This window comes from Strigops habroptila, chromosome 9 (assembly GCF_004027225.2).
Source record: "Strigops habroptila isolate Jane chromosome 9, bStrHab1.2.pri, whole genome shotgun sequence".
NCBI lineage: Eukaryota > Metazoa > Chordata > Aves > Psittaciformes > Psittacidae > Strigops > Strigops habroptila.
In genome coordinates, this window is record NC_044285.2 from 1,317,317 (window position 1) to 1,344,312 (window position 26,996).

Consider the following 26,996-nt stretch of genomic DNA (forward strand, 5'->3'; position numbering starts at 1 on the left):
CGTCTGGGTGTTCCCCACATGGGTGAGCCCTTCCTGTGGAGTCACAGCTCTCAGTGGCAGAGCTTCCTCAGAGACTCATGTTAACAACTAAGGGACTAGAATCCCATAAGGCTGACCTGGCTTTAGGGTGAAAAGGAGCAGTTTTATTCAGGGTGGGGTGTATTTAGGGTCTCTTTTGCATTGATGCTGTTGTTCTGTATCCGTTGAAGATCACACCTGCAGAAAGAGAGATGCTCTGTTTAAAAACAGCAAAACCCTGTGTGTAGTCGCTGGGGCTGTCAGCTTTGGCTGTCAGGCAGCTCAGCCCCATGGGGACATTATCTTCACCTCTCCCTTTGAGCCTCCCCACTGCAGCAGGGCGAGGGAGATAAGGGGTGCAGTGCTGCAGCACAGCAGTGTTCTCTGAACCTCCCTGCCAGCACCAGCTGGCACATCCCTTGTAATTCCCCAAGGAAGGAGCTGCTTCTGTGCAGATCTTCCCCTGGAGTACCATCATTAAGCTGCCCTAACAGGAGGGCTTGAGGTCTGACTCCATCAGGACCTGGTTTAGGATCACCAGCACCAGCTTCAGGTGTGTCTGAGCACACAGTGATCTCTCCATGCTTGAAAAGCTCAAGCAGTTTTTTACACTAAGAAGCTATTTTAACAACTGATGATACGTTGTAACAGGACCAGTTGTACAGAGTGTCAAAGTTGTAGGTGAGCTTAAAAATAAATAGATTGGTTTCATGTTTCTTAGAATGCTCATTGCTTGCAGTCACCAGAGACAGTGCTGCTTCTAACCACTACACCGGGTAAGCTGGGCTGAATGGGTTTGAACTGTCCGTGTTGTTGATAGAACAACAAAGGGTAGGCAGTTGAAGCAAAGCCAAATACCTGTGTTCCTCAAACACTGCAAAACCAGAATTCCTTTCAGTTTTGCCTCATCCTTTGCTTGTGAGTGAAATCTTTATCTTCGACGCAGGACAGAATGTCTTACGTGTTGTTTGTTGTCTTTGCAGGTTAAAGAACTTGTTCTTGACAACTGTAGGTCGTACGAAGGCAAAATCGAAGGCCTTACAGATGAGTTTGAAGAGCTGGAATTCTTAAGTACAATCAACGTAGGCTTAACCTCAGTTGCAAACTTACCAAAGTTAAACAAACTTAAGAAGGTAAATACAACGTCCTGTGTCATATCCCTCCCTCTTTGCACTGTAAAGTTGTTGCTCATATAAAAAGCAATTTAGCTGACCACACTGCTTTGTGATACGTGTTTGCACTAAAAACTCAAGATGTTTCTGTGCCTTTCAGCTCGAGCTAAGCGACAACAGAATCTCAGGAGGACTGGAAGTGTTGGCAGAAAAGTGTCCGAACCTCACGCATCTAAATCTAAGCGGCAACAAAATAAAAGATCTCGGTACAATAGAACCTCTGGTAAGTTGATCCGATACAGGGTGGAATCAAACCCCATTTGGTGATGAGGAGAGGCATTATGGGCTTGGAAAGTCTGCAGAAACTTGTGGTGGGGTGTCTTTGGTGCTTATCTCTGGGGCCAGGTTGCTGTGGGCTCAGCCTGCCCCAGGGCTCTCCCTCCGCCCTGCCCCGGGGCTGTGCCGGCAGCGAGCGGCTGCTTCCCTCTAGTGGCTGCCGGGGCTGGGCTCTGCCCACGGGTGCTGTGGGAATCACCGCGGCTTTCCATGCTGATGTGGGCTGTGGGGCTGTCTCCACATGCTCTGCTTGAGCTTGGTGTGTTTTCCCTGGAGCTCTGGGTCTAAAATACCAGCCACTGCTTCCACCCAGGGGTGCAGCGTGTGCTGGTGGGGACCATCTGCAGCCCGTGTGCCTCCGTACTGGGCTTGCTTGCTGCAGCTGGGCAGAGGTTGCTGCTGGTTTCCATTACCTCTCCTGCTCATGGTCATTATACTTCTTATTTCAAGTGCTGAGATCAAGTTTGCCAGGTCACAGTTCCTTCCAATTGATGTAAAGTTCCAAAAAGCACCCAAGTGTCGGTTCTGGTGGTGCTATTTTCTAGTTTGTGGTTTGTGTGCCCTTTGCTCTCTAGAAATGAAGAGGTTTGCTTCATGCTCATTTCCCAAATGCTTCCTTTTAAAATATCTCAAGGAGCAGTTATCATCTTGGATCTCCTTTCCCCCAGCAGAAGGGGAGAACAGAGCTGTTAAAGTCATGTAGCAAACAGATGAGAGAGAGGATTGTTGCTGCTCCCAGTTTCAGGCTTATTGTTTTCTTGGTGTCACTGTTGCTCTACACGCTAAACTCCAGAAGGGAGATATTTCATAAGACTTGATACAAATCCTCAACTGCTTGTGCTTTTATTGTTAGTACTTTGGAGTGCTGTGGGCAGTGCAGACCACCTCCTACTCCTGTTCAATTTCACAGAACCATGGAATGATTTGGCTTGAAAGGGCACTTAAAGCTCATCCAGTTCCAACCCCTGCCGTGGGCAGGGACACCTTCCACTAGAGCAGATTGCTCCAAGCCCCGTCCAACCTCAGTGATGTTTCCAAACATCAGTCTTCTATTTGTGAGATGCTAAACTTGAGAGAGAGCATTTTCCACTCTCAGGTGCTGAAGAGGCACCGGTCAGGCTTTGCACATTTGTGTTCCACATCAATTTAATAGGCAAAACCCAAAACGACCCTTTTGTGATGGGAAGCTCTCGAGTACATGAACTCTGGCAGCTGTTGCATGAATTATTGTAGCCCTGAACTTGAGACTTCTCTTTCTCTGCAGAAGAAGCTAGAAAACCTGAAGAGTCTAGATCTTTTCAATTGCGAGGTAACCAACTTGAACGATTACAGAGAAAATGTATTCAAGCTCCTCCCACAACTCACATACCTCGATGGCTACGACCGGGATGACAAAGAGGCACCGGACTCTGATGCAGAGGGCTACGTGGAGGGCTTAGACGACGAGGAGGAAGATGAAGATGGTATGTGAATTGTGCTACTTAGTGTATGTAAGTTAAAAGATCGATATGCTGCCTAGTACATTTTGCTTCCAGCTCTGACTTGTTGGCAAGAGAAGGGTGTTCTCAGCAGCTCCTTCCTGACTGATGTAAAGGAGAAGTACCTCAGTGTCCTCTGAAGGAACGAGGGGAAAGGAGATGGGCAGGGCCTGAAAGAGCTACTTTCTCAGTCTTATCTCTAGTGAAAGATCGGGATGACAAAGAAGCACCGGACTCTGATGCAGAGGGCTACGTGGAGGGCTTAGACGACGAGGAGGAAGACGAAGACGGTATGTGGATTTATGCTACTCGGTGTATGTAAGTTGGAAGATTGATATGCTGCCTGTTGTATGTTTTGCTTCCAACTCTGACGTGCTGGCAAGAGAACGGTGTTCTCAGCAGCTCCTTCTGACTGATGGAAGTATCTCAGTGTCCTCTGAAGGAACAGGGGGAAGGGAGATGGGCAGGGCCTGAAAGAGCTACTTTCTCAGTCTTATCTCTAGTGAAAGGGTGGTAGAAGAAAGGGGCCAGGAGGAGGAGTGAGACACTGAAAGAGTTCAGGGAACAGTACACCCCAGGGGACGAGGGCATAAGGTGGAAACGGATAGGAAAGGATGGTGTGCACACACTGCAGTTCTGCAGGAACAATACGCTCAGGGAAGTGTGAGCAGTTGTGTAGAGCCTGATGGAGAGGGGTAGGGTGGAGAACCAGGCTGGGCATGGGAAAAGGAGCTGAGTCAAGGATTTCAGTGGAGGAGCCAAGGCTGTAGTAGGAGTCTGGAGCTGCTCTGTGGGGGCAAAATGAACTAGTTGAGATGAGGCAGGAGAGAGGAGAGTGTATGTATTGAAGTCTGCCTGGGGCAGCTCTGTGAAAGGCATTAACAAAGGAGCAACTTTGTAGTGTTGGAAAACACACGGTGGGTCCCAGTGTGGTGCAGGTGCCACTGCACCTCCCCACAGACTGCCCTCGGAGGCACCATGTACCGGTCGGATGAGTTTCTGGCTGGGTTTGGGGAATTTGCTAGACTCTTCAAACCCAGCTGCACAGCAAAAGCAGAATAGCTGGACTTGCACTTTCCCCTCGAGTGCTGAGTGTGGGCTCTGGTGAGAGCAGCGAGCGCTGCAGCAGCGCCTGGCAGAGGCTGCCTTCAGCAGGGACAGGCTCTCCTCATCGCAGCACAAGTCTGGGCCTGCGTTCAGATGCATGAAAAACCTCCAAAACACCATTCCTGCAGCTTGGAAAACGCTTTCTGGTTTATTGTTTTGGCTTAATCTCTTTCCTCTTGTAAAGAGATTGCAAACGCAGAAGATGGATGGTGTGTGACCCTTTTGTGTTGCTCTGGTGGTATAAAGGCGAGGGGTGTCCCTTGGGGAGGGTTCCCAGTGCATGGTTGGCTTGTAAAGTTCTGCTCAATCCCTGGTGGGAGCAGATGGGCACTTACAGATGAAGAGCTAAGCGTCCCACGGGCTCAAAAGCGCGTGTTAGAGGTGGGAACAGGAGCAGCTGAAACTGAAGCAGTCCTGAGGCGCCGTCACTTACTGTCAGGGCCCCGAGAGCCCTAAAGCAGCTCAGACTGTGGGTGCAGCTGCCACACTACCCTGTCACTAGGCTAAAGAGGCCCAGGACCACGTTTAGCTCTGTCTGGCAGCTGGAGAGCTGCTTTAATTCTGTACTGCCCTTGAGCGGCGCTTTCAGTTTGCTCCTTGTGTCGATAGGAGGTCAGATCTCAGGTGGCAGTGTTGGGGGGGGGGGAGAAGTAAACTTTAAGTGTCTGAGTGGTTGATCTTGTTTGACTATAGAAGAAGAGTATGACGATGACGCTCAGGTAGTAGAAGATGAAGAAGACGAGGAGGAAGAGGAGGAAGGAGAAGAGGAGGACGTGAGCGGAGAAGAGGAGGTAGGGGTTTATGCCGTTAATAATGGGTGTGGAGTGAGTATGCTCTAACTGGGAATAGTTGGGTAAGAAATGGACCAAATATTGGAGGCTTTCACTACTCAAAGCCTGTATTTGCTTTTTAACTCGAGAAGCATGGCTGTGGGGGTGGCTTTGAGGTGTGCCTGTCTATGAGCCAGCTGCCATCTAGTGACCATTGACATGAAATCATCCTGTTTATTGAGCCGATGTCAAAAATACCGTCAGGAACGTCTGCAGGCCTGGTTTGTGGGGTCTTTGAAGGGCTGTAACCCACAGCCCCTGGTCAGACGAGAGGAGTATGTGAATTACTGACCCTGGGCTCTCAGAGCAAGGTTCCTTCTTGGCATGTACCTTGGGATCCTTCAGGATGCTTAAATTCTTGGTGTGGTCCAGCTTTTGTTGGTGAGGTGTGCTGAGCCAGTCACAGTCTGCTGAGACTTTGCAGTTAGCAGAACCATTGGGATGGGGCTGAAATTTGACTGTCGGAGGTTGTATAATCTGTCCTTCAGCCAAAACAGCCTTAGCTACTTGACTGCCACTCCAGAATGGTTGAAAGCCTCTTCTCAAAACCAACAGCAGCTCGTCAGGCTCTGAAGATGTCTGTTTGTGTTCTAACTCTCTGCTCTGAGAACATGTACCTTCTCCTACAGACCAGGCATCAAACTGAGGACATCAGGACAAAATCTGCAGCTGCATAGCAGCATATATACACTCATAAAGCCATTTTCTTGCTGCAGACTTGAAGCTAGAGGTGGCTGTGAGGGTTGCTTCTGATTTTCTGCACTGAAACTTGGGCCAGAGCGCAGTTAGACTGCAGCAAAACCCCTGCCCTTCTGGAAGTGCATGGGAAGGGTCTGCCTTTGGTTTGGTTTTGGGTTAAGATGCTTCAAGGACTTTCTTTCTGTTGTCAAATGCTGCTGGATATTGCCACATTGGGAAAGGACCTGTACCAAACCTAACTTTTTTTAATCCTTCTTTATTTTTTCTTTCCAAATCCAGGAGGATGAAGAAGGCTACAACGACGGGGAGGTAGATGACGATGAAGATGAAGAAGAGCCCGGTATGGCAGCAGTTTTCACTAGACATAAAATACAGGTTTAGAAAGTAGAATCCCATTCTGTGCTGCGCGGGCTCCTGTCTGTGTTCCTGCTCTCTGAGAGCCAGGCAGCTGCCCTGTTGGACTTGCTCAACTCCTCAGCAGCACGAGGGAGCTCTCCTGTAACTCCACTTGTGTTTTGTTTTCCAGACGAAGAACGGGGACAGAAGAGAAAACGAGAACCTGAAGACGAAGGGGATGAAGACGACTAAACTGAATAACCTATTTTGACAATTTCCTATTGTGATTTGACTGTTTTTACCCCTGTACTTCCCCTTCCCACACCCCCAACCTTTATTTTCCCCCCCCCCTTTTTTTTTTCTCCCCTTTTTATTTTCTGATTGTAATGTTGCTGTGGGAATGAGAGGGAGCAGCAGACTGGGTGGGCAAGGGAATAAAATACTATTTTTACTGCCACTCCTCCTCCTCTTCATTTGAAACCTTTTTCTTTTTGTCCCTCTCTTAGTCCCAGTAACTGCAATAGTAAGTATAAACCAAGTGGTAATTTGTTTCTTATTATTGGAGTGGATAGTTTGATTATCTTGAAAAGCAGGAAAAAAAAAGAGGAAAAAATAAGTGGAAGATCAGTGGATGAGAACCCCAAATATACCTATTCGGAATAGCGTTGGTTTGTTGGGATTTTGCCACCGCTGCCAGCCACTAAATACATGGGAAGCATATTTTTGGGGGATGCTGCAAATTGAGGCCCAGCATCATCCCCCCACAGCAACGGGGGTGAGAATGGCATATGGATCAAGTGGTTTCTTTGTTGCCTGTCCGTCAATGACTGCCATTTTCAGCCAACGCTTTCCCTGCTTTTGTAGGTACCTTTTCTTTTGCTGTTTGTAAATAGTGACCAAATGTTTTCTGTTGGGGTTTGGTTGGTTTTGGGGGGGGGTGTGTCCTTTGGATCTGGTTTGTGGGGTGAATTTGCAATCCCTCCTCTTCCTCCCTGCCCTGTGTGTCGTGTTTTCCTTTCTGTTTATTTGGGGGGGGGGGGGGTTATTTTTCCTTTGGCTAGGGTATAGCCAAGACACTGAAAATGGCAGGCATTTAAATATATATATAAATATATATAAAAAGTGTTCCTAATTCCTGAGTTACTAGTGAAATGAATTTGACAATTGTAATAAAACAAAATGTTTCAACCCTTTTAAATAAGGTGTGTACTATTTTGGTCTGTAATATATAACACCTAGTCAATTTGAAGTGATGAGAAACTACTTCCACTTGTGCTATATACTTTGAGACTTTTTACAAACCTAAAGCCAGGAGGCAGTTCAGCATGTAGGGTAGGAGGTTTCTTTTCATACACTCAAGCACGAGATACTAATACAAAATTGTATTTTCTTACCTAGTGGAAGTCAGTAAAATGACTGAAAATGCCTAGTGAATGTACAGTTTTACTTTCATATCCCTCTTTAAAATAGCTTTAGAAGTGACTTGTATTTCCTAGTCAATATTTCATCTGTATAAATACATTTGCAACAGTTTTTGTTTTGGGTTTTGTTTTTTTTTTGGTTGGTTGTTTTGGTTTTTTTTTTTTCCCAGAAGAGCCAAACTTTGAGTTTTATGTCTGTTTGTCATTGATGAATTTCAATAAATCTTTTGATACAATTTTTCTGTGGCTTATTTGACTAAAACGGGCCACTGGGAAGGATTCACGTACCTTTTAACAAGGCATTTACGAAGCTATTCTGGTAAATTCCCGGATATTTTTAGTAGCTTGATGATACGTTTTGCTCCATGAAAACTCCTCTTGGCCATGGTTGGGTGAAGCCAAGGGCGAGGTTGTGGCTGTAATGCAAAGAACTCTGTGCCGTTTCTGGTGCAGAACAATAACCAGTGTGACCAGCATGGTTATTGCACTTAAACGTGTTCATTTCTACTGTTTAATCCTCTCCCTGTTCATCCAGGCCCAGAAGAAAGGACTCTTGATTTCCTTCGGTGCATGAGGTCTGGGTTAGTGTGTCTGGAGCTTCGGTTAGCTGAGACAAGGGCTGTCTGCTGTGACTTGCCACCAGTGCAGAGCTAAGTCTCCACGTTTTCCTCTCTGTGATGAGCTGTGTATTAAAGGTAGGCAGCACAGAAAGTAGCATATTCTCTATACTTAAAAATATAGAGACTTAAGAAAGTATAGTGACGCAGAAAGTTAAGTTTCTGTGCTGTGCGAGAGCATGAGAAGCTGTGGAGGGTCATGTATTTCTTAACTGGATCTCTTTGTGTGTTGACAGGACAAGGGGAAATGGCTCTGAACTGTCAGAGGGGAGAGTTAGGTTGGGTATTGGGAGAAAGTTCTTCCCTGTGAGGGTGCTGAGGCGCTGGCACAGGGTGCCCAGAGAAGCTGTGGCTGCCCCATCCCTGGCAGTGTTCAAGGCCAGGTTGGACACAGGGGCTTGGAGCAACCTGCTCTAGTGGAAGGTGTCCCTGCCCGTGGCAGGGGTTGGGGCTGGATGAGCTTTAAGGTCTCTTCAACCCAAACTATTCCAGGATTCTCCTGCAAAGCAAACAGCAGCCACCAGCCCTGGGTAAGGCAGGGCAGGGCCAGCAGCTCTCCAGCTACAACCCAGACAGAGCCCTTGTGTCACTAAACCAGCTTAGCCTAGGATTCAGTTTGGATTTATGCTGGGAAACTCGGTTTTCTGGGAAATACTGTTTAAAGACATAGCTGTGGCTGTTAGAATGCATCGGCAGTGACTGGACCTGGTCTTTTCTGCATGACGAGCCTCTCCACATCCCAGAGGCGTATCCATGCATGGTATTCACTGCTTGTGAGGCAGAGTCCTGTTCCCTGCTCCGTTCTGCTGGAGCACTAATCCTCCTGGATGATGAGAGAGAGGGAAGAGGGGAGGCAGGTACCTGATAAACAGCAAGGTTCTCACTCTGTGCGCTGGGAGAGGGGGAAATTGAGTCACTTCTGCTGCTGAAAACAAACATAAGGTTTGCCCAATGTGGTTCATTTCATAGTTATCTCATATTTTGTAGTATGTAAGTACAGTCTTATGCTGAGAACCAGGGGCTTGTTTTCCTGAGTGCTCTGTGCATACGTAAGCTCTGGCTGAAGGTACTTGGCAACTCGCAGTGATGCTTAGCAACTTACTGACTCTTGGAAAAAACCCAAACCCTGGTGTTTTATAACAGTTCAGCAGGAAAACCCAGGTAGAAATAGTCAGGAATGAATAATGGGAGAGAGCAGCTCATTCAGATGCCAGGTTTTGTGTCACTTTGCTCTTTCTGCTCCCAGTTTGCCTTTTAACTGTGCAGTAATTTGGTCCTGCAGTAATTTGCAGCCCTGGTCCTGCTGCAGTCTAGGGCTGGTACAAGCTTGTTCCTGGGGTGCTTTATTTGGCCTTGCTGTCCTGAACCTGTTCAGAACACCTCAAGTGTCCTGCTGGGGCTTTACCTGTCAATGGGTGTATGTAAACTGAGAACAAGATGCTCTCAATCCCAACTGTTATGTGCCAAGCTGAATGTATGGGCAGTGCAAATCCATAGAGTCTTAATAACATAACGGCCTGGGTGTTTGCATTTTGGCTCCTCAGGGATGGCTTCTCCTTGGTTGATTTGATGATGCTTTCTTGTACTTGAGCTGTTTGTGGTGGTTAGAGCAAGGGCTGGGATGCTGCTGAAGGTCAGGATGGCTTCCTAAGCCCAAATCATTGTCAGCATCATCCAGTTATACAAAAGGAGATGGCTGCTGGCTCCGGTAAGCCAAGGCTGGGCTCTGCAGCAGGTCCCCCACCGCTAGTTTAAATGGTATATCCTTAAAACTTAGGAATTTGTGGTAGGGAAAGCTTTTCCTTCATCCTTTTGCCCTTTGGGGTGCCAGCTGGTTGTAACAACCGACCATCCATACCAAAAGTGGGTTCCTTAGTGACAGAGGAGGGTTTCACCCTGCCCTGTGATCCTTTGGTAGGTGTTAAATCACTGCCCTGGTCCTCTGCAGGACAATCCCTGCTTTGACCAAGAATCTCTGCCAGTTCTCTTTAAAGACGTCTGGTGTTTCAGCAAGAATGAATCATCCCGTGCTGAAATTTAGACATCTCCGATGGTTACAGACTTCACCCTAGGAACGAGGTGGTTGAGGATTTTTCAGTCCACATGAAGGGAAGAAATGTACTGCAGAGTACTTAAAAATGAGACTTGGTTAGTGATCCAGCTGCATGGAGCTCATCCTGATGTTCAGCTTCCTGGAGGTCATGTCAGCCTTAGTTTCTGAAGTCAACGTGCTGATACTCCTGAGAGAAGGGCTGTGATGCTTTCCCCGTGCCCGGGGAGGCCAGGGCAGCCGGCACAGCTCTCCCTCCATGTCCCAGCTTGCTGCTCGCTCCTGCTCATGCAAATAATTCCTCCCACCTCCATCTCGGAGCAGGGGAAGCTCTCCTCCTCCCTGCTGCACTGACAACGCTTCCTGCAAGGGAAGCAATGGCCCTGCACAGCCCACAGCTTCGCTCACAGCAGCCCTCATCCTCCTCACAGGCAGCAGCAGTGCCCTGATTCACTGCACGCATCACCCAGGGAGGATTAAAATACCTTACAGCAGCTCCCAGTGCCTGAAGGGGCTCCAGGAAACCTGGAGAGGGGCTTTGGACAAGGACCTGTAGGGATAGGCCAAGGGGAATGGCTTTAACCTGCCAGAGGGGAGACTGAGATGAGCTCTGAGGCAGAAGCTCTTCCCTGTGAGGGTGCTGAGGCGCTGGCACAGGGTGCCCAGAGAAGCTGTGGCTGCCCCATCCCTGGCAGTGTTCAAGGCCAGGTTGGACACAGGGACTTGGAGCAACCTGCTCTAGTGGAAGGTGTCCCTGCCCATGGCAGGGGTTGGAACTGGATGAGATTTAAGGTCCTTTCCAACCCAAACCAGGCTGGGATTCTGTGATTCTCACTTGGTTCCAATAACGTCACCGTGTGACTTCTCTGCTGTCAGCTGGTTGCTGTCACTGCTGATTCTGCTCCTTCTGCTCACAGCCAATAAAAACCCAGTGAAGAACTTTTTGGCAAGACTTGAGCACTCTCTGTGTGGAGGTTTTATTTTTCCATTGCACTTGGCACTTGCCAAATGTGTGTAGAGAAGAGGAGTGGCAGCAGGGGCAGCATCGGGCGAGCACTTCACCCGGGACAGCCTCCCAGGAGGGAACACCAGCACTCCCTGCTCCAGCACCATGGCTTTGCTGTAAGTGCTGATGGCACTATGCTTTTCCAGTGCTGTTCAGGAAACATCAAGGGCCAGCAACGCTGTGTTTCCCTGCTGAACCCTTATGGATGCTGCAGAACATCTGGAGTGGCTGCATCTGTCTGAAGGTATGTCCAAGCACCGTCACCAGGCAGGTAGGGTGATGGGACATGTGGCATGTACCCAGTGTTCACCAGGACACAAATCCTGGTGGAGCTTCAGCTCCCTTTCTGCACCAAATTCCCCTTTTGGTGTTTAAAAGCCTCTGGGAGGGGATGGGAAAGTTGAGTTCTGGGGATCTTGGATCTCTGAGGATCCCCAGATCTTGGGCATTTAGGTCCAAAAGTAGCAGAATTCCTAAAAATGCACTAGATTTGTAAAAATGCTTAATACTTTTTTGCATGGAGGGTCCCTGAGTGTGTACCTGGAACCAAGTTCTGTGAGAGCAAAGCTCCCCTGGATTTTAAGTGTGTCAGAAAAAGGAGGAACCAGCATCATCCTCAGCAAATTGATGGGAAACTCCCATTTTAATTAAAATAACCCCCATAGTGGCTTCTCCTCTGCATTTGCCTCACGTTAGATTTCAAATCCCTGATTTTGTATCTTCATCTGCAGGTTCAGGGGTGTTTTAATCTGTTCAAGATGTTGGAAAACAGAGAATTAACACTGATCCCACAGCTCAAAAGTGTATGAGGAGGCCGAGCCATGAGCAAAGCAGAAACCTCCAGGAAGCAAGAAGTAGGTCAGGTTGATAAGGATGAGCACAGAGGAACATGGAAGGGAAAAGCAGAGCAGGGGATAAACCACCCCATGGCTGGAAGGAGAAAGGGGCTGTCTGCTGCAGACAGCTGAGATCTTGAAGCCTTCTCCATCCTGGAAGGGAAAGGGGATTGCAATTAGCAGCAGGACGGGAAGGGTGAGACTCAGCCTGGGTTTGGATGGGGGCAGCTTGGGAAATGCTGCAGATAAATTGTGTGCTTGTGGATTACTGAGGCTGGATAAAGCTTCGGGGGGAGCTGGTCCTGGGGAGCATGGGGGGGGCTGTGCAGGAGGAAGGAGAAGGGGGGAGGCTTTAAAGGAACTAGAATGGCTGCAAGAAGGATGGGAGGGGAAAAGCAGGAGGTTACAGACCTCTTGCTGCTATTTAGACCCTTGAAAACGCTGCAAACTACCCAGAAGCATCTGAAAAACCCGCAACAGAAGCTCAGGTTCATCAAGAATGCAGGGCAGGGATGTGGGGCAGGGCAGGAGCAAGTCTCAGGGTTCCCAAGTAACCCAAAAGCACCAGGTTCGGGGGTGATGCAGTGAGTCCCTGCACTGATGCAGGATTGCACCCAGCTGCACGAGCCCCTGTGCTGTGCCTGAGTCATAAGGTTGCAGCAGTGCAGGGAATTCAGTGCTACAATCTGATGTGCCCCAAAAATGGGCCTTTCCACTTTAAATAGTGCCCAGATGGTGCAGGAGGAAACCCTGGGAAAACTGGGAGCGAGAGGAAAGGTCCAAGAGGAGCAGCGGGAACCTGGGGCAAGGTTTTCCCTGGGAACTGCACCACTGATTTCGGATTAATCCCAAAGGTTTCAGGAGCCCCATGAGCACGTTTTGCCGAGGTTCCCTGCATGCTGAAGGCCACCCAGAGCCACCCCATGGGACAACATCCTGCACCCGGGACATCCCCTCGCCCGCAGCCGCCACCAGGTTTGTGCTGCTGTTTGCAGAGCTGGAACTGGCTCATTTACGATCCGCCCGCAGCCATAATTGGGCTCATTTCACATGGATTCAAGGGGCTTTGGAGAAACCTTGGCTCTTCCTTTACAAGAGATAATGTAGTGCAGTAAGTCCAACACACCTCCTATGACTTAGGCCATAAGACATCAATAACCAGGACTGAGCCGCTGCTGTTCTGAATGAAGCAGCTCACATGTGTTTCCACAGTGGTTTCTCCTCCCAGTTATGAGATGGGATAAACCCAGGAAACTCCAGGTCTTAGACCAAGTGATAACACAGTCCTCAATGCCCGAATAACAGGGAAATAAAGCTTAAAGCTCTATTTCCATCTCAGCAGCCCTTGTGCTGCCCTCTTGCTTGCTCTGGCAGCAGAACCACCTCAAATTTGGGGCCAGTCTTTGCAGAGGGGGGTTATAAGAAAATGGGGAAAGACTTTTTAGCAGGGCCTGTTGCCATAGGACAAGCGGGAATGGCTTTAACCTGCCAGAGGGGAGATTGAGATGAGCTCTGAGGCAGAAGCTCTTCCCTGTGAGGGTGCTGAGGCGCTGGCACAGACTTTTCCCAGAGAAGCTGTGGCTGCCCCATCCCTGGCAGTGTTCAAGGCCAGGTTGGACACAGGGGCTTGGAGCAACCTGCTCTAGTGGAAGGTGTCCCTGCCCGTGGCAGCACCTCCTTCCCTGCACAATCAGTGCTTTTGCTCCTTCTTCCTCGCCCCTGACCCCTGTGCAGCCCACAGCATCACCCCGAGGCTCCAGCCAGCATCTCCCTATGCTGCGGGGACCTCCCAGCCGAGGCGAGTTGCTGCAGCACAAGCAGAATTCTCCTCTGTGCGCACCCAAAAATGCCCCTTTGGGTCCCACCACCCTCTCTCGGGTTGGGGTCAGCCCTTGGCAAGGAAAGGAAGGAGCAGGCAAGGGTTTGGTATCTTGAAAACATTTTATTTAATCACTATTCCGTGGTAGCATAAATAATAGGCAATGACAGCACATGTAAAGAGGGGGGGAGCAGCGGGTGCGGGCACAGGGTGAATTAATGGGGAGGAGAATCCGTCGCACTGGTGGTGCTGGGTAGTTCAGCAACTTGGTTTAGTGAAAATATATATATATCTCTAGGTAAACCAGCAGTATTTGGTGTCATTCCTGTGCTAATCCACAAAACACTGATTGTACAGACGTGCTGAACCCACCCCGCACGGCTCCGCACCACTGGGTCCATCCCTTGGGGTGAGCTGGGTGACATCTGTCCCCCTCCCCATGGCACTGGCAGCAGACAGGAGGATGATGAGTCCCTCTTTGCAGAGATAGAGGGAGCAAAAACCCCTCTCTGTTTGGGAATGCAGCCTCTCGGTGGGGTTAAGGACACGGTGCCTGTGCATGGATGCACGCACACATGCGGAGCAGCTCCATTCCCCAGGCTGTAACACTCACCGGCTGCTCCTGCCCAAACCCGGCTGTGCCGGAGCTGCTCCACAGCCACTGCCATGGGAAGGGTCCCCACATCCCACCCTGCGTTTGTGACCAAAGCCCTTCCCACCCCGTGTTCCAGTTCTGCACCCGCCGTCACGCTTTTGCATAGGAAACACATGAACAGCAACGAAGCTTCGCGCTCTCCCCGTGCCGGCTGATCCCGAAGGAGGGGACGCGGCTCCACTACTTACTCCAAGCTTATGGCTGGGGCCCACGGGGACCCCCCGGCCGCCTCTCATGCAGTAGCTCTCAGTTAAAGCAGTTTTAGTGCTAGACAGGACTAGGAGGACGTTATTTCCAGTTAGCGAGCGGGCTCTTGGCAGGTCACTTGGTTCTGGCTCATGTTGTGTGTGAGTGGATACAGTAAAAGTAAAGAGCGAGTATAAACAAAGACAGTTCGTTTAGAAAACATCCCTGGAAGTTAATTGTTCTTGGGGTTGTTCCGCAGGTTCTTGAGGGTCAGGTGGAGCTGCCGGACCTGGATGTCCTTCTGCGAGAGCTCTTCCTTCAGCCGCCGGATCTCATCCTGCTGCCGGAAGAACATCCGGAGGAGCTGGAAGGGAAGGATGGAGCTGGAGGGACCGGCCCTGGGGCTTCACCCTCCTGGCAGCCCCTGGAGCCGCTTCACAACTCGGCTCCTTCTGCAACACGACTGGATCTGCTGCTCGCTCAGCTTTAATACATCACCCTCCAGCATCGGGATACCCCACACGTGCAATGTGCAAACTCAGCTCCAGCAAAGCAGATTCTTTCCGGGACCTGATGCTTCCCCAGCGCCTCCATATGTTGTTCCCAGAGGATTTTAATTAAAAGAGAACTCATTTGGGAGCTTAACACCACTCCTTTGGGTGCTCTGTGCTGAACGTGGAGCTGGAGGCTTCAAGCCACAGGGAAACACAGTGCCCAGGTACCGTAGTTTGGGACCTGCGGAGCGGTGGCTTTGCAGGCTGCGCCCAGGAAACACATCCCCACCTCACCAGTGACCATCCACTGCTGTCCCCATCCCCATCCCCTGCTGCCCTACCTCATTCTCCGTCCGCGGCGGCACGTTCTCCAGAAGGTCTATGCCATTAACAAGGACACTCCTCTTCGCCTTCACCGGTGCCTTAAAGACGATTCTGGATGTCTTCTTGTAGCCCTCCTTCAGCGATATCAGGATGGGATCTGAGTGGAGCAGAGGGCAGGCAGAGAGTCAGGGGGGGCCACGGTCCCATCCTGCATCCCTTGTCACACCCCCAGCACAGCACCCGTGGCTTTACCTCGGTTGACCCCACTCAGCCATTCATCTGGTGTGAGGGCCGGCTCCGTCCCGGGGGTCATGGGGTAGATGTCCTCTTGGTATGTCTCTGACTGCAAACAGGGGGAAAGAAAAGCCACCTCCTCTGTGGCTGCTCAGCTTTAACTGCACGTCCCAACGTGCTGCACATGGCTGTGCTCACTCCTCTCCACCCAGGACAGCGGGAGGTGATGAGCTGGGCTTTGCACCGTGAAGTTAAATGAGGGACACCAGCAAATCTGGGATGGCAAACACCAAACCCGGATCCAGCGCTGGGACCAAACCCTGCTCCAGCTTGAGATGTTTTACCAGAAACATCCCCCAAACCTCAGGTGAGACAAGCCCCTCATTACCCATCCCAATGGACCAAGCTGATTTCGGACAAAGCAACTGCAAGCAAGGCCAGGAGCAACACAGAGAGGAATTTCATAGGATCATGGAATGGTTTGTGTTGGAAGGGGCCTTAAAGCTCATCCAGTTCCAACCCCTGCCACGGGCAGGGACACCTTCCACTAGAGCAGGTTGCTCCAAGCCCCTGTGTCCAACCTGGCCTTGAACACTGCCAGGGGTGGGGACTTCCTAAAAACATTCCTATTAAGCCTTGAATAACTCCCCCCGGGAATCCCATCATATAACCACAGGAGGTCTGAGACTGGTGCACAGACCCAGCCGCCGAGCTGGTCATCAAAGCAGCACAACGGGGTCATCCCCATCCCACCCAACCTGCTTCAGACCCCCCCAAGGGACTCACCCTCCTCGGCACGATCATGGAGATGGGTTCGATCAGCCCCTTGAGGGTGACAAGCTTGTAGAAACGAAAGACCTCACAGGCCGACACGTCCAGCCCGTACTTCGGCATCACCCCTGCGAGGAGGCACAGGCATAACCATGGGTGCTGCACCCGGCGGGGACCCATCCGCCTCCCCAGCACCGAGCACCCCAAAACACCCTTGTTCTCCAGGTCTTTAATGAATTAATCCCTGCTATCATCACATTGAGGACAAGGGGCACAGACCTGGGCCACCCCACGGGTGTTTGCAGGGACATTGGGAAAGGGATGAGCAGCTTTTATTCAGGACAAAGCACCTTCCATCAGCTACCTCTTGCACATTGAGGACCAGCAGCTCCATCCTTACCCAGTCCTTTCTGTGGGGCTGGAGAGCGAAACTCCATGAGATAACTCAGGTAGGGCTTTTCCGAGCCGATCTCGTAATAGCGAATGTTCCCATCACCCTGGAGCAGGGAAAAGGGATGGTTTAATGCTTTAGAACACATGAGGTTGGATAAAGCCCATGATAACAACCCCCATCCTTGGGGAAATCCAAGCTGGGGATGCTGCAGCCCTGCATCACCCAGAGGGATGCATCACCACATGTGCAACAAGCAGTGGGCACCTCTCCAAACTAGGGTTTAGTGGCCAAAGAGCTGCATAACGCTTTGCTGGGGGCTCAGCACAGCCCTGCTGCGTGGATGGTTCTTCTCCCACCACAGCGTTTGCTGGAGAGAGGCCCTTTGGCCTCCCCAGGACATGCCACAGCGATGGGATGCGATGCACAGCCCGTACCTTGCCGGCCAAGTACAGCATGTGAGTGTCAGCATCATAGAACGGGAAGAGGAGCCCTGAGAGCCCATCGATCTCCTCCTCGATCAAGGGCATGGACAGGTCTTCCTGCAGCAGAGGAAAAAGCCCTTTATTGAGCGCCATGCCCCGGTGCTGGGGCTGGGGGGGGGTCCCGGCACCCACCTGGTCCCACAGCGCGATCTGCCGCGTGTTCCAGCGCGACACCCCCGTGGTGAGCAGCCGCTTCGTGCTGCCCAGGAACACCACCCGGTTCACGCGGTGGTTCTTGCAGCTGGCCTCCTGCAACACAGCAGCACCCTCAGGGCAGTGCCACCACCCCAATCACTGTTAGACAGGGAATCCCAGAACGGTTTGGGTTGGAAGGGACCTTAAAGCTCACCCAGCTCCAACCCCTGCCACGGGCAGGGACACCTTCCACTAGAGCAGGTTGCTCCAAGCCCCTGTGTCCAACCTGGCCTTGAACACTGCCAGGGATGGGGCAGCCACAGCTTCTCTGGGCACCCTGTGCCAGCGCCTCAGCACCCTCACAGGGAAGAGCTTCTGCCTCAGAGCTCATCTCAATCTCCCCTCTGGTGGGTTAAAGCCATTCCCCTTGGCCTGTCCCTACAGGCCCTTGTCCAAAGCCCCTCTCCAGGTTTCTTTTAGCCCTTTAGGCTCTTTCTGCACCATCATCCCCTAAGTTCTACTACTTTCCACAAATCCTGAATTAATAAAAGCTTCCAACTCCTGTGCTCGGGATGAGAACAGCCGCTCCCCACAGCATACAGTTACCCACAGACCCTGACACATACAAACATCACATCACAGACAGTCCCTTGCAGATGCTTTGACCCGTTTCAGTGTGATTCCTCCCCAGGACCTCGTTTCTATCCCCCATCCACCCCATGCCACACACATCACCCACCTGCAGGACCCTGCCGGAGCGCGGCTCCACCACCCGCAGCTTCTTGTCCTTGCAGGTGGTGGCCAGGAGGCTGCCGTCCGTGTTGAAGGACATGCAGAGGATCACGTCCTTGTGGCAGTCGATCATCTTCACCGGCTCCCCGACGTCCAGGTTCCAGATGAGGACCTGTGGGAAGCGGGGAGGTTATCCTGGTGTCTCTGCAACTGGAGACCCCCAGACCCCTCCTGCAACCTCCACGTCTGCTTCGGGCATCCTAATACCTCCTGTTGTGGCTGAAATGGCTCCATCGTCACCCACAGAGCTCCCTCCCCTCCACCCAGGGCTGCCCTGAAGCTGCTGCTTGTGCTGCACCCTCAATGAGTTTGCCAGTGGCACCAAGCTGTGTGGTGCTGGACACGCTGGAGGGAAGGGATGGGATCCAGCGGCCTTAGAGCAGCTCCAGTGCCTAAAGGGGCTCCAGGAAACCTGGAGAGAGGCTTTAGACAAGGGCCTGTAGGGCCAGGCCAAGGGGAATGGCTTTAACCTGCCAGAGGGGAGATTGAGATGAGCTCTGAGGCAGAAGCTCTTCCCTGTGAGGGTGCTGAGGCGCTGGCACAGACTTTTCCCAGAGAAGCTGTGGCTGCCCCATCCCTGGCAGTGTTCAAGGCCAGGTTGGACACAGGGCCTTGGAGCAACCTGCTCTAGTGGAAGGTGTCCCTGCCCGTGGCAGGGGCTTGAACTGGATGAGCTTTAAGGTCCCTCCCAACACGAACCAGTCTGTGGTTCTATGCTACAACTGAAACAGCCCTTATGACCGGGTACAAGAAGGTGCCCTCTGCTGCAGACACTGGGTCATTTTATTGCAGCCAGCAGGATGCTGCTGCAGGTGACTCTCTCCCCTGCCACAAGCAGGGAAATCCTTTGCAAGGGCAGCCCCAGGCACTGAGCACCAGGAATGGGGCTGGACAGGACTCACCTTATAGTCATAGCCAGCACTGAAAAGGATGTTGTTGGTGGTTGGGTGCCACTCCACGAGGCCGACGCGCCGGCTGTGCCCGTACAGCTCCAGGACAGCCTCTGTCATGTTCCTCTTCAGGCCGCCCTCGGGGATCTCCCAGATCCGCACCTATGGGATGGGATGGGATGGGATGGGACAGGCATTGGGATGGGTTTGGGAGCAGTGGGAGGATCCTGACACCTGCCCAGCGGGGCTCTGAGCTGCTGCATCCCTGCAGTGCCCCAGCGCCAGCAGCCTCATCCTGCACCCTAATGGGTGTCCTGAGGTTGATCTGGTCCCCCTGCGAGGGCAGGGGGAGAGCACAGGGAGGGCGCTAATTGCTCCACAAGGACAAATAATGAATTAACAGCCTGGCATCCCATAGGAGAGCATCAGGAGAGGACTGACGCTGGTATCCAGACTGGTCCCCATGGATACAGGTTTGATAGCGAGGGAATAATAACAGGAATAATGACAGGAGGAGTTTCAAGCAGAGCAATAGCCTGGGTGGCCCACGGGAGTCATCCCCTCCAGTGAGGCAGCATCTAACCACAGCCATAAATACAGAGCCATAAAATCCTCATCACCCCCTTGGAGAGGATTAATCCATAGCGATGCCCTGGGGATGAGGCTGCACAGGTTGTCCTCTCCGTGTAGGGCATTATGGAGGGAAGCAGGAGTCTGGAGCAGGATGGGTTAGCAGCATCACTGTGCTCCCCCTACAGCAGTGTTCCCAGCCTGCGACTAACAGTGACAAATAGCATCCAAATGCTCTGTTTCCTGCAGTTCAGACTCCATGAAGACTTGAGCATCCTCCCTCTTTGACACTGTTGGCCTGAACCTCCTTACACCTCCTGGGAGGGAGCAGGGGGAGCCCAAAGGTGCAGAACCTGCCCATAAGCAGCACCCTGGGCACTGAGGGTGGCACTGGGAGCCATGAGCCCCACTGGGGATCACCCCCCACTGGACAATGGGGCAATTAACTTAATTTCCCAGGTTTAATGATCCTCACGAAGTCTTCCCAGTATCCTCCCTCCTCCCAGCACCTCCTATTCCCCAGCGACTGAATCTAAAGGTTATAATTCAAACTGGGAGACAGCTCACCATGATTCATGGCCATGATCTGAATCTTTTTTCCCCACTCAATATCTTCCTTGACAAGCTTTCAGCTAATAATAAATGCCAATACACTGAGCTGCAGGAGAGGATGAGACATCAGGAGGTAATACAGTGAAACACTAAGGATCAGGAGAGGCAGATTTGTAACTGGTTAAGAACTGGATCACCCCAAACCCTGTCTTCTGCCATGCAGAATGGGTGATGGTTTCTGATCTCCTTTGTACAAAGGCTTTTTTTCCTTTATGATACAGCCTTTGGGATGGACTTGAGCCCAGAAAATAGAGGAGGAGGATGCAAATAACAGCTATGTAAAGATGACCCGATTCATTATCCCCCAGCCTTCTGCTCCCATCTCTTGATGGATCAGGCCATGAGAGCAGTCGCAGCCCCTGTGGTCCATGGGAGCAAGAAGGATCAATACCAGCATGGCTGTTGGGCTTGGGGAAAATGAACAGCCCTCGTTGTGCACAGCTCTACGGCTTATTTGCATGGGAGACACAGAAAGAGCAGCGTTGTGATGATAAGTGGCACTGGGGACAAGCAAAGGAGCTGCCCTTGCATTACGATGGGCACCATCACCTATTGCTCTGCAGCAATCTCTTATCTCCTCTCTGCTCCCGAGGTGGCTGAGCCATTCACATCCACAGCGCCCAAGCTGGGTATATTAAAGGCAGGAGGTGCATGGAGCTGGCAGGAGCCAGCCCGGAGCATCACAGCTCACCGAGGTGTCTTCGGAGCATGATGCGATGATGTTCTCAATGAAGGGATTCCACTTGATGTCCAGCACGTTGCCCTGGTGGCCACAGACTTTGGGGTAGTTCGGTTCGATACGGCCTGTCTATAATTTAAAATAGATTAAAAAAAGAAAGGAAAAATTAGTGATGAAGTTGGTCTTTTTAAGGCCGGAGCCTTGTTAAGGGGAGTGAGCTCCACAGCACATCCTGGGATGGGGGTTTGGCTGGAGGAGATGATCCACTAAGTCAGGGATTGGGTTTAGCCTGTGAATATTCCATCTGAAACCACGGGCAAAAGGGCTGGAAGGGACTCGAGAGGCTCCAAACCAGCCCTTTGGCCTCAAGGTAGATCAACCATTGGGCCATACATGAAGCATTTGGTACTTTCATCCCAAACTTTGGAAGCAATGTTGAGTGAGATACGCATGTGTACTCTGCAGGACAAATCCCGAGAGACTTTGGGATCATCAGCCCTCTTGCTTAATGATGCTAACACCCAGTGATGACCCCCCTTGATGGGATCCTTCCACACGGATGGGAATCCTTGCATGACTTTCAGGGATGGTCCAGTCCTGACACCTCAGCAGAGCACAGACCTGCAGAGCTCCACAGCAGGGGATGGTGCTCAGCCTCCCATCAAGGCTCCCATCCCCGATGGGTTGCAGGGACCCTGCGGGGTCACCCCACCACCCTTCCATCCCCTGTGCTGGCTCCGTGCCGCAGCCTGGAGCTGGTGGCACGCTTGGAATGTGCAAGATAAGTAGGTCAGCCCGACACAGGCACTAAATATTTCATGGCCCTTCCAGCACTGACCTTCTACCGTATCGAGCTCCCGGCTCCATTTAACACTAACAAAGAGCCGTGCTGCAGGTACCACGCTGCACCTTTACCATCCACAGCAAAGGGTTAGGAGGGCTCCAAGCAACCGGATCAGGCCCAGGGGCTCCCGCTGCACCACCACTGCTGGGAATGTTGATTTGGATTAATCAGCTCCCAAGGAGATGTGGCTGCTAATTGCTGCATAGAATCATAGACTGGTTTGGGTTGGAAGGGAACTTAAAGCTCCTCTAGTTCCAAACCCCTGCAATGGGCAGGGACACCTTCATCTAGATCAGGCTGCTCAGAACCACATCCAGCCTGGCTTGAATGTCTCCAGGGATGGGACATCTACCAAACACATGGTTGGTGGCAGCTCCAGTGAACTGGGAGCAGTGTGGGATGCAGGGGCAGAGCAGGGATGGAGATGCAGAAAACCATCACTCGAGGTGCTGAGAAGCACGGGCAAACACAACCCTCCCCAAGCCCCTTTCATCGATTTTAAAGCACTTTCCATAAGCTTTATTATTAGAGCAAAAAGCCAATTCTTGCTCAAATTGCTGCAACATCTCTAAGTCATCCCTTGGACACAACCCACATATATAAGATGAGAACTAGGCTGGCCTTCAAACACCAGGGACTCGGTTATATGGGTCATTTGTTATCGAGGTGAAGGGATAAAAATAGGTGCCTGTTCTCACTGCCTTTGGGACGTGGGCAAAGAGACACCTCCAGCTCCATCACTGGTGGGGAACCAGGGTCGCTGGCGGCCGTTCCCCTCTGCCCCTGATGCAGAGAATCACAGTGTCCCCACAGAACACAAATAATTGTCTCCTTTTCAAGTGCTCCCGATTGCTCCAGCAAAGGGAGGGCTTTGAGGGGCTGAAGTTGCTGCAAGATTTGCTCCTTCCAGCCCATGCCATGGGATATATCGGAGCTGCTGGAGCCCGGCACGCTCGCGCTGGAGGGATGGAATCTGGGTCACTGAGCTTCTCCTAGCCAAGGATCAGGGATCCAGTGATTAGGATTCACCGCGGCTTAATGCACAGCTGCTGGCAAGGTCCTTCTAAGAGTGGCTAAATGGGAAACTGCAGCATGAATCCCTTTTTCCAGTGTTCGTTTTCCTTTTAATTTCCTTTATTTGGCTCCTTCTCCTCTTCCAGGTGCCCTGGGCACAGGCACAACCCACCGCTGCTCTTGTACTGTCCCTTGCTGCAGCATCTCCTGCATCCTCGCTGCATTCAACTTAATTTTAACCAAAACCTCTTGATTTCTTGGTCAGAAACCATCCCTCGTCACCAAAGTGTGTTTTGTCCTCTTGAAAGCCTAATGAATTTTGACAAACCCCATCAAATCTACTTGGCAAAGGGAATCACTCGGCTGGTTGCTCAGAATTAAAGTGATTGCACATTAACTTGTGCTGTTAAAGGGTCTGTCCGCCTGGAATTTACCAGCTGCTCCATGAATTCCTGCTCCAGACAGCGAGTTAATAATGTCATGCTAATGCAAATAGGAAACTAGGGGGAAGGCTGGATAATCGGAGCCGTTTGGGGAAGCGATGTCTGCTGGTGTGCTTAATGTCATAACTGATCAAGCTGTGCTCTGCATCCCATTAATTCACAGGAGGGGTGCTGGGTGGTGCTGGGCGGCAGAGCTTCAACGTTGCTGCACAGGAATGCTGGGTTCAGGTATCGAGATGTTCTTAGTGAAAAGCATCATTTTCCTAAATCTTCCCCCCCATCCCTTTTGGAAAACTCAATTTAGTGGAAAACTGACTCTTTTGGGGATGAAATCTCTTTTCTAGGCTCTGCATTGGGAAGGCTTCATTTGTATTTCAATGAAGGGTTTGTCTTCAATGGTTTCCTTTGTGTTACAGCCCATGTACTCTCAGTGCTTGGTCAGGCAATGCTCCTCCCTGGACCTCGCTTTTCCAAGGAATCACTGGCTCCCAGCATGGTCAGGCAATGCTCCTCCCTGGACCTCGCTTTTCCAAGGAATCACTGGCTCCCAGCATGGAGATTTGTGTCCTGGGGGAACCCCAAGATGCTGGGGGGCATCACCTCAGTTTTGGTGTGACAGCATCTTCCCAAAGGGCTGTCTCTGCCACTGAGTAAAAGGAAGAATTAAAATCCACAGGTGATGTGTGTTTTAATGTATTGCCCTTCCTATAGGATGCTCCAGGGTTTGCAGTGGTGGTGGTGGAATCCAGGCAGAGAAATATCTCCTGGGGGGCATGAGGAGCTGGGGGGACTCAAGGCACCGTCTCTCCGGCCATAGCATCATCCAGAGCCACCGGCTGCCAGAGGTTTGGGTCACCCTGGCAGAGCTGTCACAAAATCACTTCGTTTTACCTCTAAAATCCTGGAATGATTTAAAATAGAGCCAATAAAAGCCACGTCTGGGGCTTTAACCAGGAAAGTGCCCTTTTAGCTGTGTGATAGTGTCAGAAATGTGCGCGTTGATGGCTGCTGCTCATCTGGGGCGAAGCTGCCAGGTCAGTGCAGGGAAGGAAACGCATCAGTGGCTGGCAGGAGGCAGCTCAGGGTCCAGGGCCGAGGTGGCAGCTCCGATCTGAGCCAGGCTGCTGCTGATGGGCACAATCATCACAATTCAGGCTCTCTGAGTGAGCCAAAGTGGTGCCGTTGGCAGCTGGAGGAGGAGCAGGAGGAGCAGCATCCTGGCTCTTCATCCATCCCTGTCCTGACACCCCTGAAACTGGCCCTGATGGAGGTTCAATCACACCGACAGGTATCAGCCACCGAAGGGAAGTGAACCTGCGCCACGTGGGTGGGGAATTGGTGTAACCTGTCCTAATTAGAAGGAGGCTGATGAGTTAGAAATGAGCCTTGTGTTCGGTGCTTAGCACAGAGCAGCTAATGGGGATGTGATCCTGTGTCCCATGCAGGGGCTTGGAACTGGATGAACTTTAAGGTCCCTTCCAACACAAACCATTCCAGGATTCCATGTATTTTATAAAACCTGCTTTTCACCAGGTTCCCTGGAAATCCAAACCAAAACACTGCCAAACCCTGGTGTTTCCAATGAAGCTCAACCCTCAAACTGATCATGCACAGAAAACTTGACAGAAACAAGAGCAGTGTCCATGCAGCATCGATGCCAGCGCCTGTCCCTGGGTGAGGAACATCCCCAAGGAAGGAGCACTCACCACCAGCCTGGGGTCACCCTTCCCCACCCAGCAGCTTCCCCCAGATGCTCCCTAATCCCTTATTAGCTTTTAGAGGGATCAGGGAAGTGCTGCCTGAGCCGTGGGGGATTTAGAGGGTTTCCCAGGAAATCCTTGAGTACACACGAGTCTCTAGTGGCTGAGATTAAGAGTAAATACATTTACTGCTGTGTTTTTAAAGGTCTCTCCTACTTGAGAGCCAAAGAGGAGGAAATTACACAGATTCCCCCTGACCTGGGGCAGATCCCTGGCTGGTTTCGGTACATGGGAAGGTCGCTGCAGGTTAACTGCTCTTCATTAGGAACCAAGTCAAATGGAACCAGCAAAAGCCAGAGAGAAATGGGACAAACCCTTGGCAAGGATGCAGAAAACCCATTGCCATGGAGCGTGGCTGGTTGAGCATCTCCCCATGGAGTAGCAGGGACCAGACGCTGGGAAGGGGGAGCGAGAGGAGGGCTCCGGGCACATCTGGGCATCACATCTGCAATACAGCTGTTGAAGCAGAGTGGTGAGAGCCCAAATGCAAGGGGAGGTGTTGCACCAAGAGGCAGCTCTTGCTGCCCTGGTCACTTGTGCAGTTGTACACATAATTCCCCAAGGGAATTCCCATGTGCAGGTGGAAGGACGCTGCTATTGGAGGGGTTTCTCTCCAACAACTGAATAAATACAGAGATGTCTCAAGCCTTTCTCCATTGCTCTCCCCTTGCATCCTCCCTTATGCCAGGATGCTCATCCAGCCTCCAGCACTGCAAACAACCAGATGGGAGCGATTCATAGCCAGCCAAGACTGAGGAGATTGGTCAACCACATGTGTTCCCAGCGGAATCATCCCCCGGGAGGGATGGGGCACACAACTGACCTGCCTGGAAGCTAGTCCAGGGATTCTCAATACTATAAATCCATTAAGAAACCCAACCCCAAAGAAATCCATGCATGCAATAAGCAACATTGTCCATCAAAACATCAATTCCAGGCATGGGAAAGGTCTGAACGTGCTTCTGGGTCCTGCAGGGAGTAACCTGGTTGTTGTGAACACACTGCCAAGCTTCCTGACTGCTCCTGTGAATGGGAGCAGCGAGTAAAGCACGAAGCCAAGAGTCAGCTTCCTTCTAAACAAAGTGGAAAAGCTCAGCTCAAGCTCTGGCACCATTGAAAGAAGCAGCGATTCCAGCAGATGTGCAGCTCCACCCCGAGTGAGAGCAGCACCTGGGAGATTCCAGCAGGGAAGGAGATGGGATGTGCTCTGTGAATCCTCCAGCACTGGCTAAAACAGGGGTCGTATCCTTTCCAACCACTCCTGGCCATCCTCTCCCTCATCCTCCACACCACGATCCATGAGCAAACACCACCAGCCTCCGTGCCTCAGTTTCCCCAAGTGATGCTATCCCTGTCTCTGGCAAACTCCATCTTCAGGGTTGCTTTGGGACAAACGGTCCCAGATTTACCATGCTACTTGCCATTAAAATAAAATCACATTCACATATAAACCAAATTATTCTCTTTGTTATACAATTAAACCATGGAAATCATACAGCAGGGAAAGAAATCACCATTGCTTCACGCTCTTTCTGCCAGGGTGAAGGTTTAAATCTCAGTTACTCCTTTTGTGTGGATAGAAATAGGGTTAAATTAAACAGAATTAGTGTTGTGGGCTGTGACCCACCTCACCCCCACTGCCTGTGCTCGGGGTAACCATCAGATGAGCTTCTCCAGCACACGGAGCCCTCAAAAGCGATGCCCAGAGCCTTTGGCAATGAATTGGCACAGATTAACCGCCCAAGCCTTGCTGCAGCATTCACCAGCGCCATAACAGCAGCAGCCAGGCTCAAGCTTGTTAATTAAAGAGACAAAAGCCACATAACGCCCCTGTTCTATCGGATTACGGGCACTCAAAATCAATCCCTGCTTCTTTGGGAACAAAACGCCGCTTTTCCCCGGCGAGGACAGGGTTTAACCGGCAGAGGGGGCCGGCAATTGCCGCCTGGGCTGCACTCCATGGGCCAGGCAGAGCTTCCCCAGGCCCGACCTAAGGCTTTGCTGCAGCGTTAATGGGGACAAGATCCCTATTCCCCTCCCCCCCAAGCTCCT

General features: G+C 51.3%; 2 protein-coding genes across 5 annotated transcripts in view; one reads left to right on the top strand and one right to left on the bottom strand.

Moving 5' to 3' along the window:
- ANP32A (acidic nuclear phosphoprotein 32 family member A) overlaps positions 1 to 7,573 on the top strand; it is a 22,457-nt gene extending 14,884 nt beyond the window's left edge. For 2 of the 3 annotated variants that reach the window (XM_030496821.1, XM_030496820.1), the window contains exons 2-8: positions 1,002 to 1,151; positions 1,291 to 1,413; positions 2,731 to 2,929; positions 3,136 to 3,234; positions 4,745 to 4,842; positions 5,860 to 5,920; positions 6,107 to 7,573. In XM_030496821.1, the coding sequence (XP_030352681.1) occupies positions 1,002 to 1,151; positions 1,291 to 1,413; positions 2,731 to 2,929; positions 3,136 to 3,234; positions 4,745 to 4,842; positions 5,860 to 5,920; positions 6,107 to 6,168 (792 nt within the window). In that variant the 3' untranslated portion in view covers positions 6,169 to 7,573. Of the gene's footprint in view, positions 1 to 1,001; positions 1,152 to 1,290; positions 1,414 to 2,730; positions 2,930 to 3,135; positions 3,235 to 4,744; positions 4,843 to 4,970; positions 5,098 to 5,859; positions 5,921 to 6,106 lie in introns of those variants that run through there. The other variant, XR_003993050.1, reaches the window with a different exon arrangement.
- Positions 7,574 to 13,768: 6,195 nt separating this feature from the next.
- The window catches only part of CORO2B (coronin 2B), a 37,084-nt gene continuing 23,856 nt past the window's right edge, over positions 13,769 to 26,996 (bottom strand). For both annotated transcript variants that reach the window (XM_030497502.1, XM_030497503.1), the window contains 10 exons: positions 20,896 to 21,012; positions 19,035 to 19,184; positions 18,080 to 18,244; positions 17,338 to 17,454; positions 17,158 to 17,262; positions 16,730 to 16,826; positions 16,345 to 16,457; positions 15,577 to 15,667; positions 15,342 to 15,481; positions 13,769 to 14,870 (listed from right to left, as the gene is read on the bottom strand). In XM_030497502.1, coding sequence (XP_030353362.1) covers positions 14,739 to 14,870; positions 15,342 to 15,481; positions 15,577 to 15,667; positions 16,345 to 16,457; positions 16,730 to 16,826; positions 17,158 to 17,262; positions 17,338 to 17,454; positions 18,080 to 18,244; positions 19,035 to 19,184; positions 20,896 to 21,012 — 1,227 coding nt within the window. In that variant the 3' untranslated portion in view covers positions 13,769 to 14,738. The remainder of the gene's footprint in view (positions 14,871 to 15,341; positions 15,482 to 15,576; positions 15,668 to 16,344; positions 16,458 to 16,729; positions 16,827 to 17,157; positions 17,263 to 17,337; positions 17,455 to 18,079; positions 18,245 to 19,034; positions 19,185 to 20,895; positions 21,013 to 26,996) is intronic.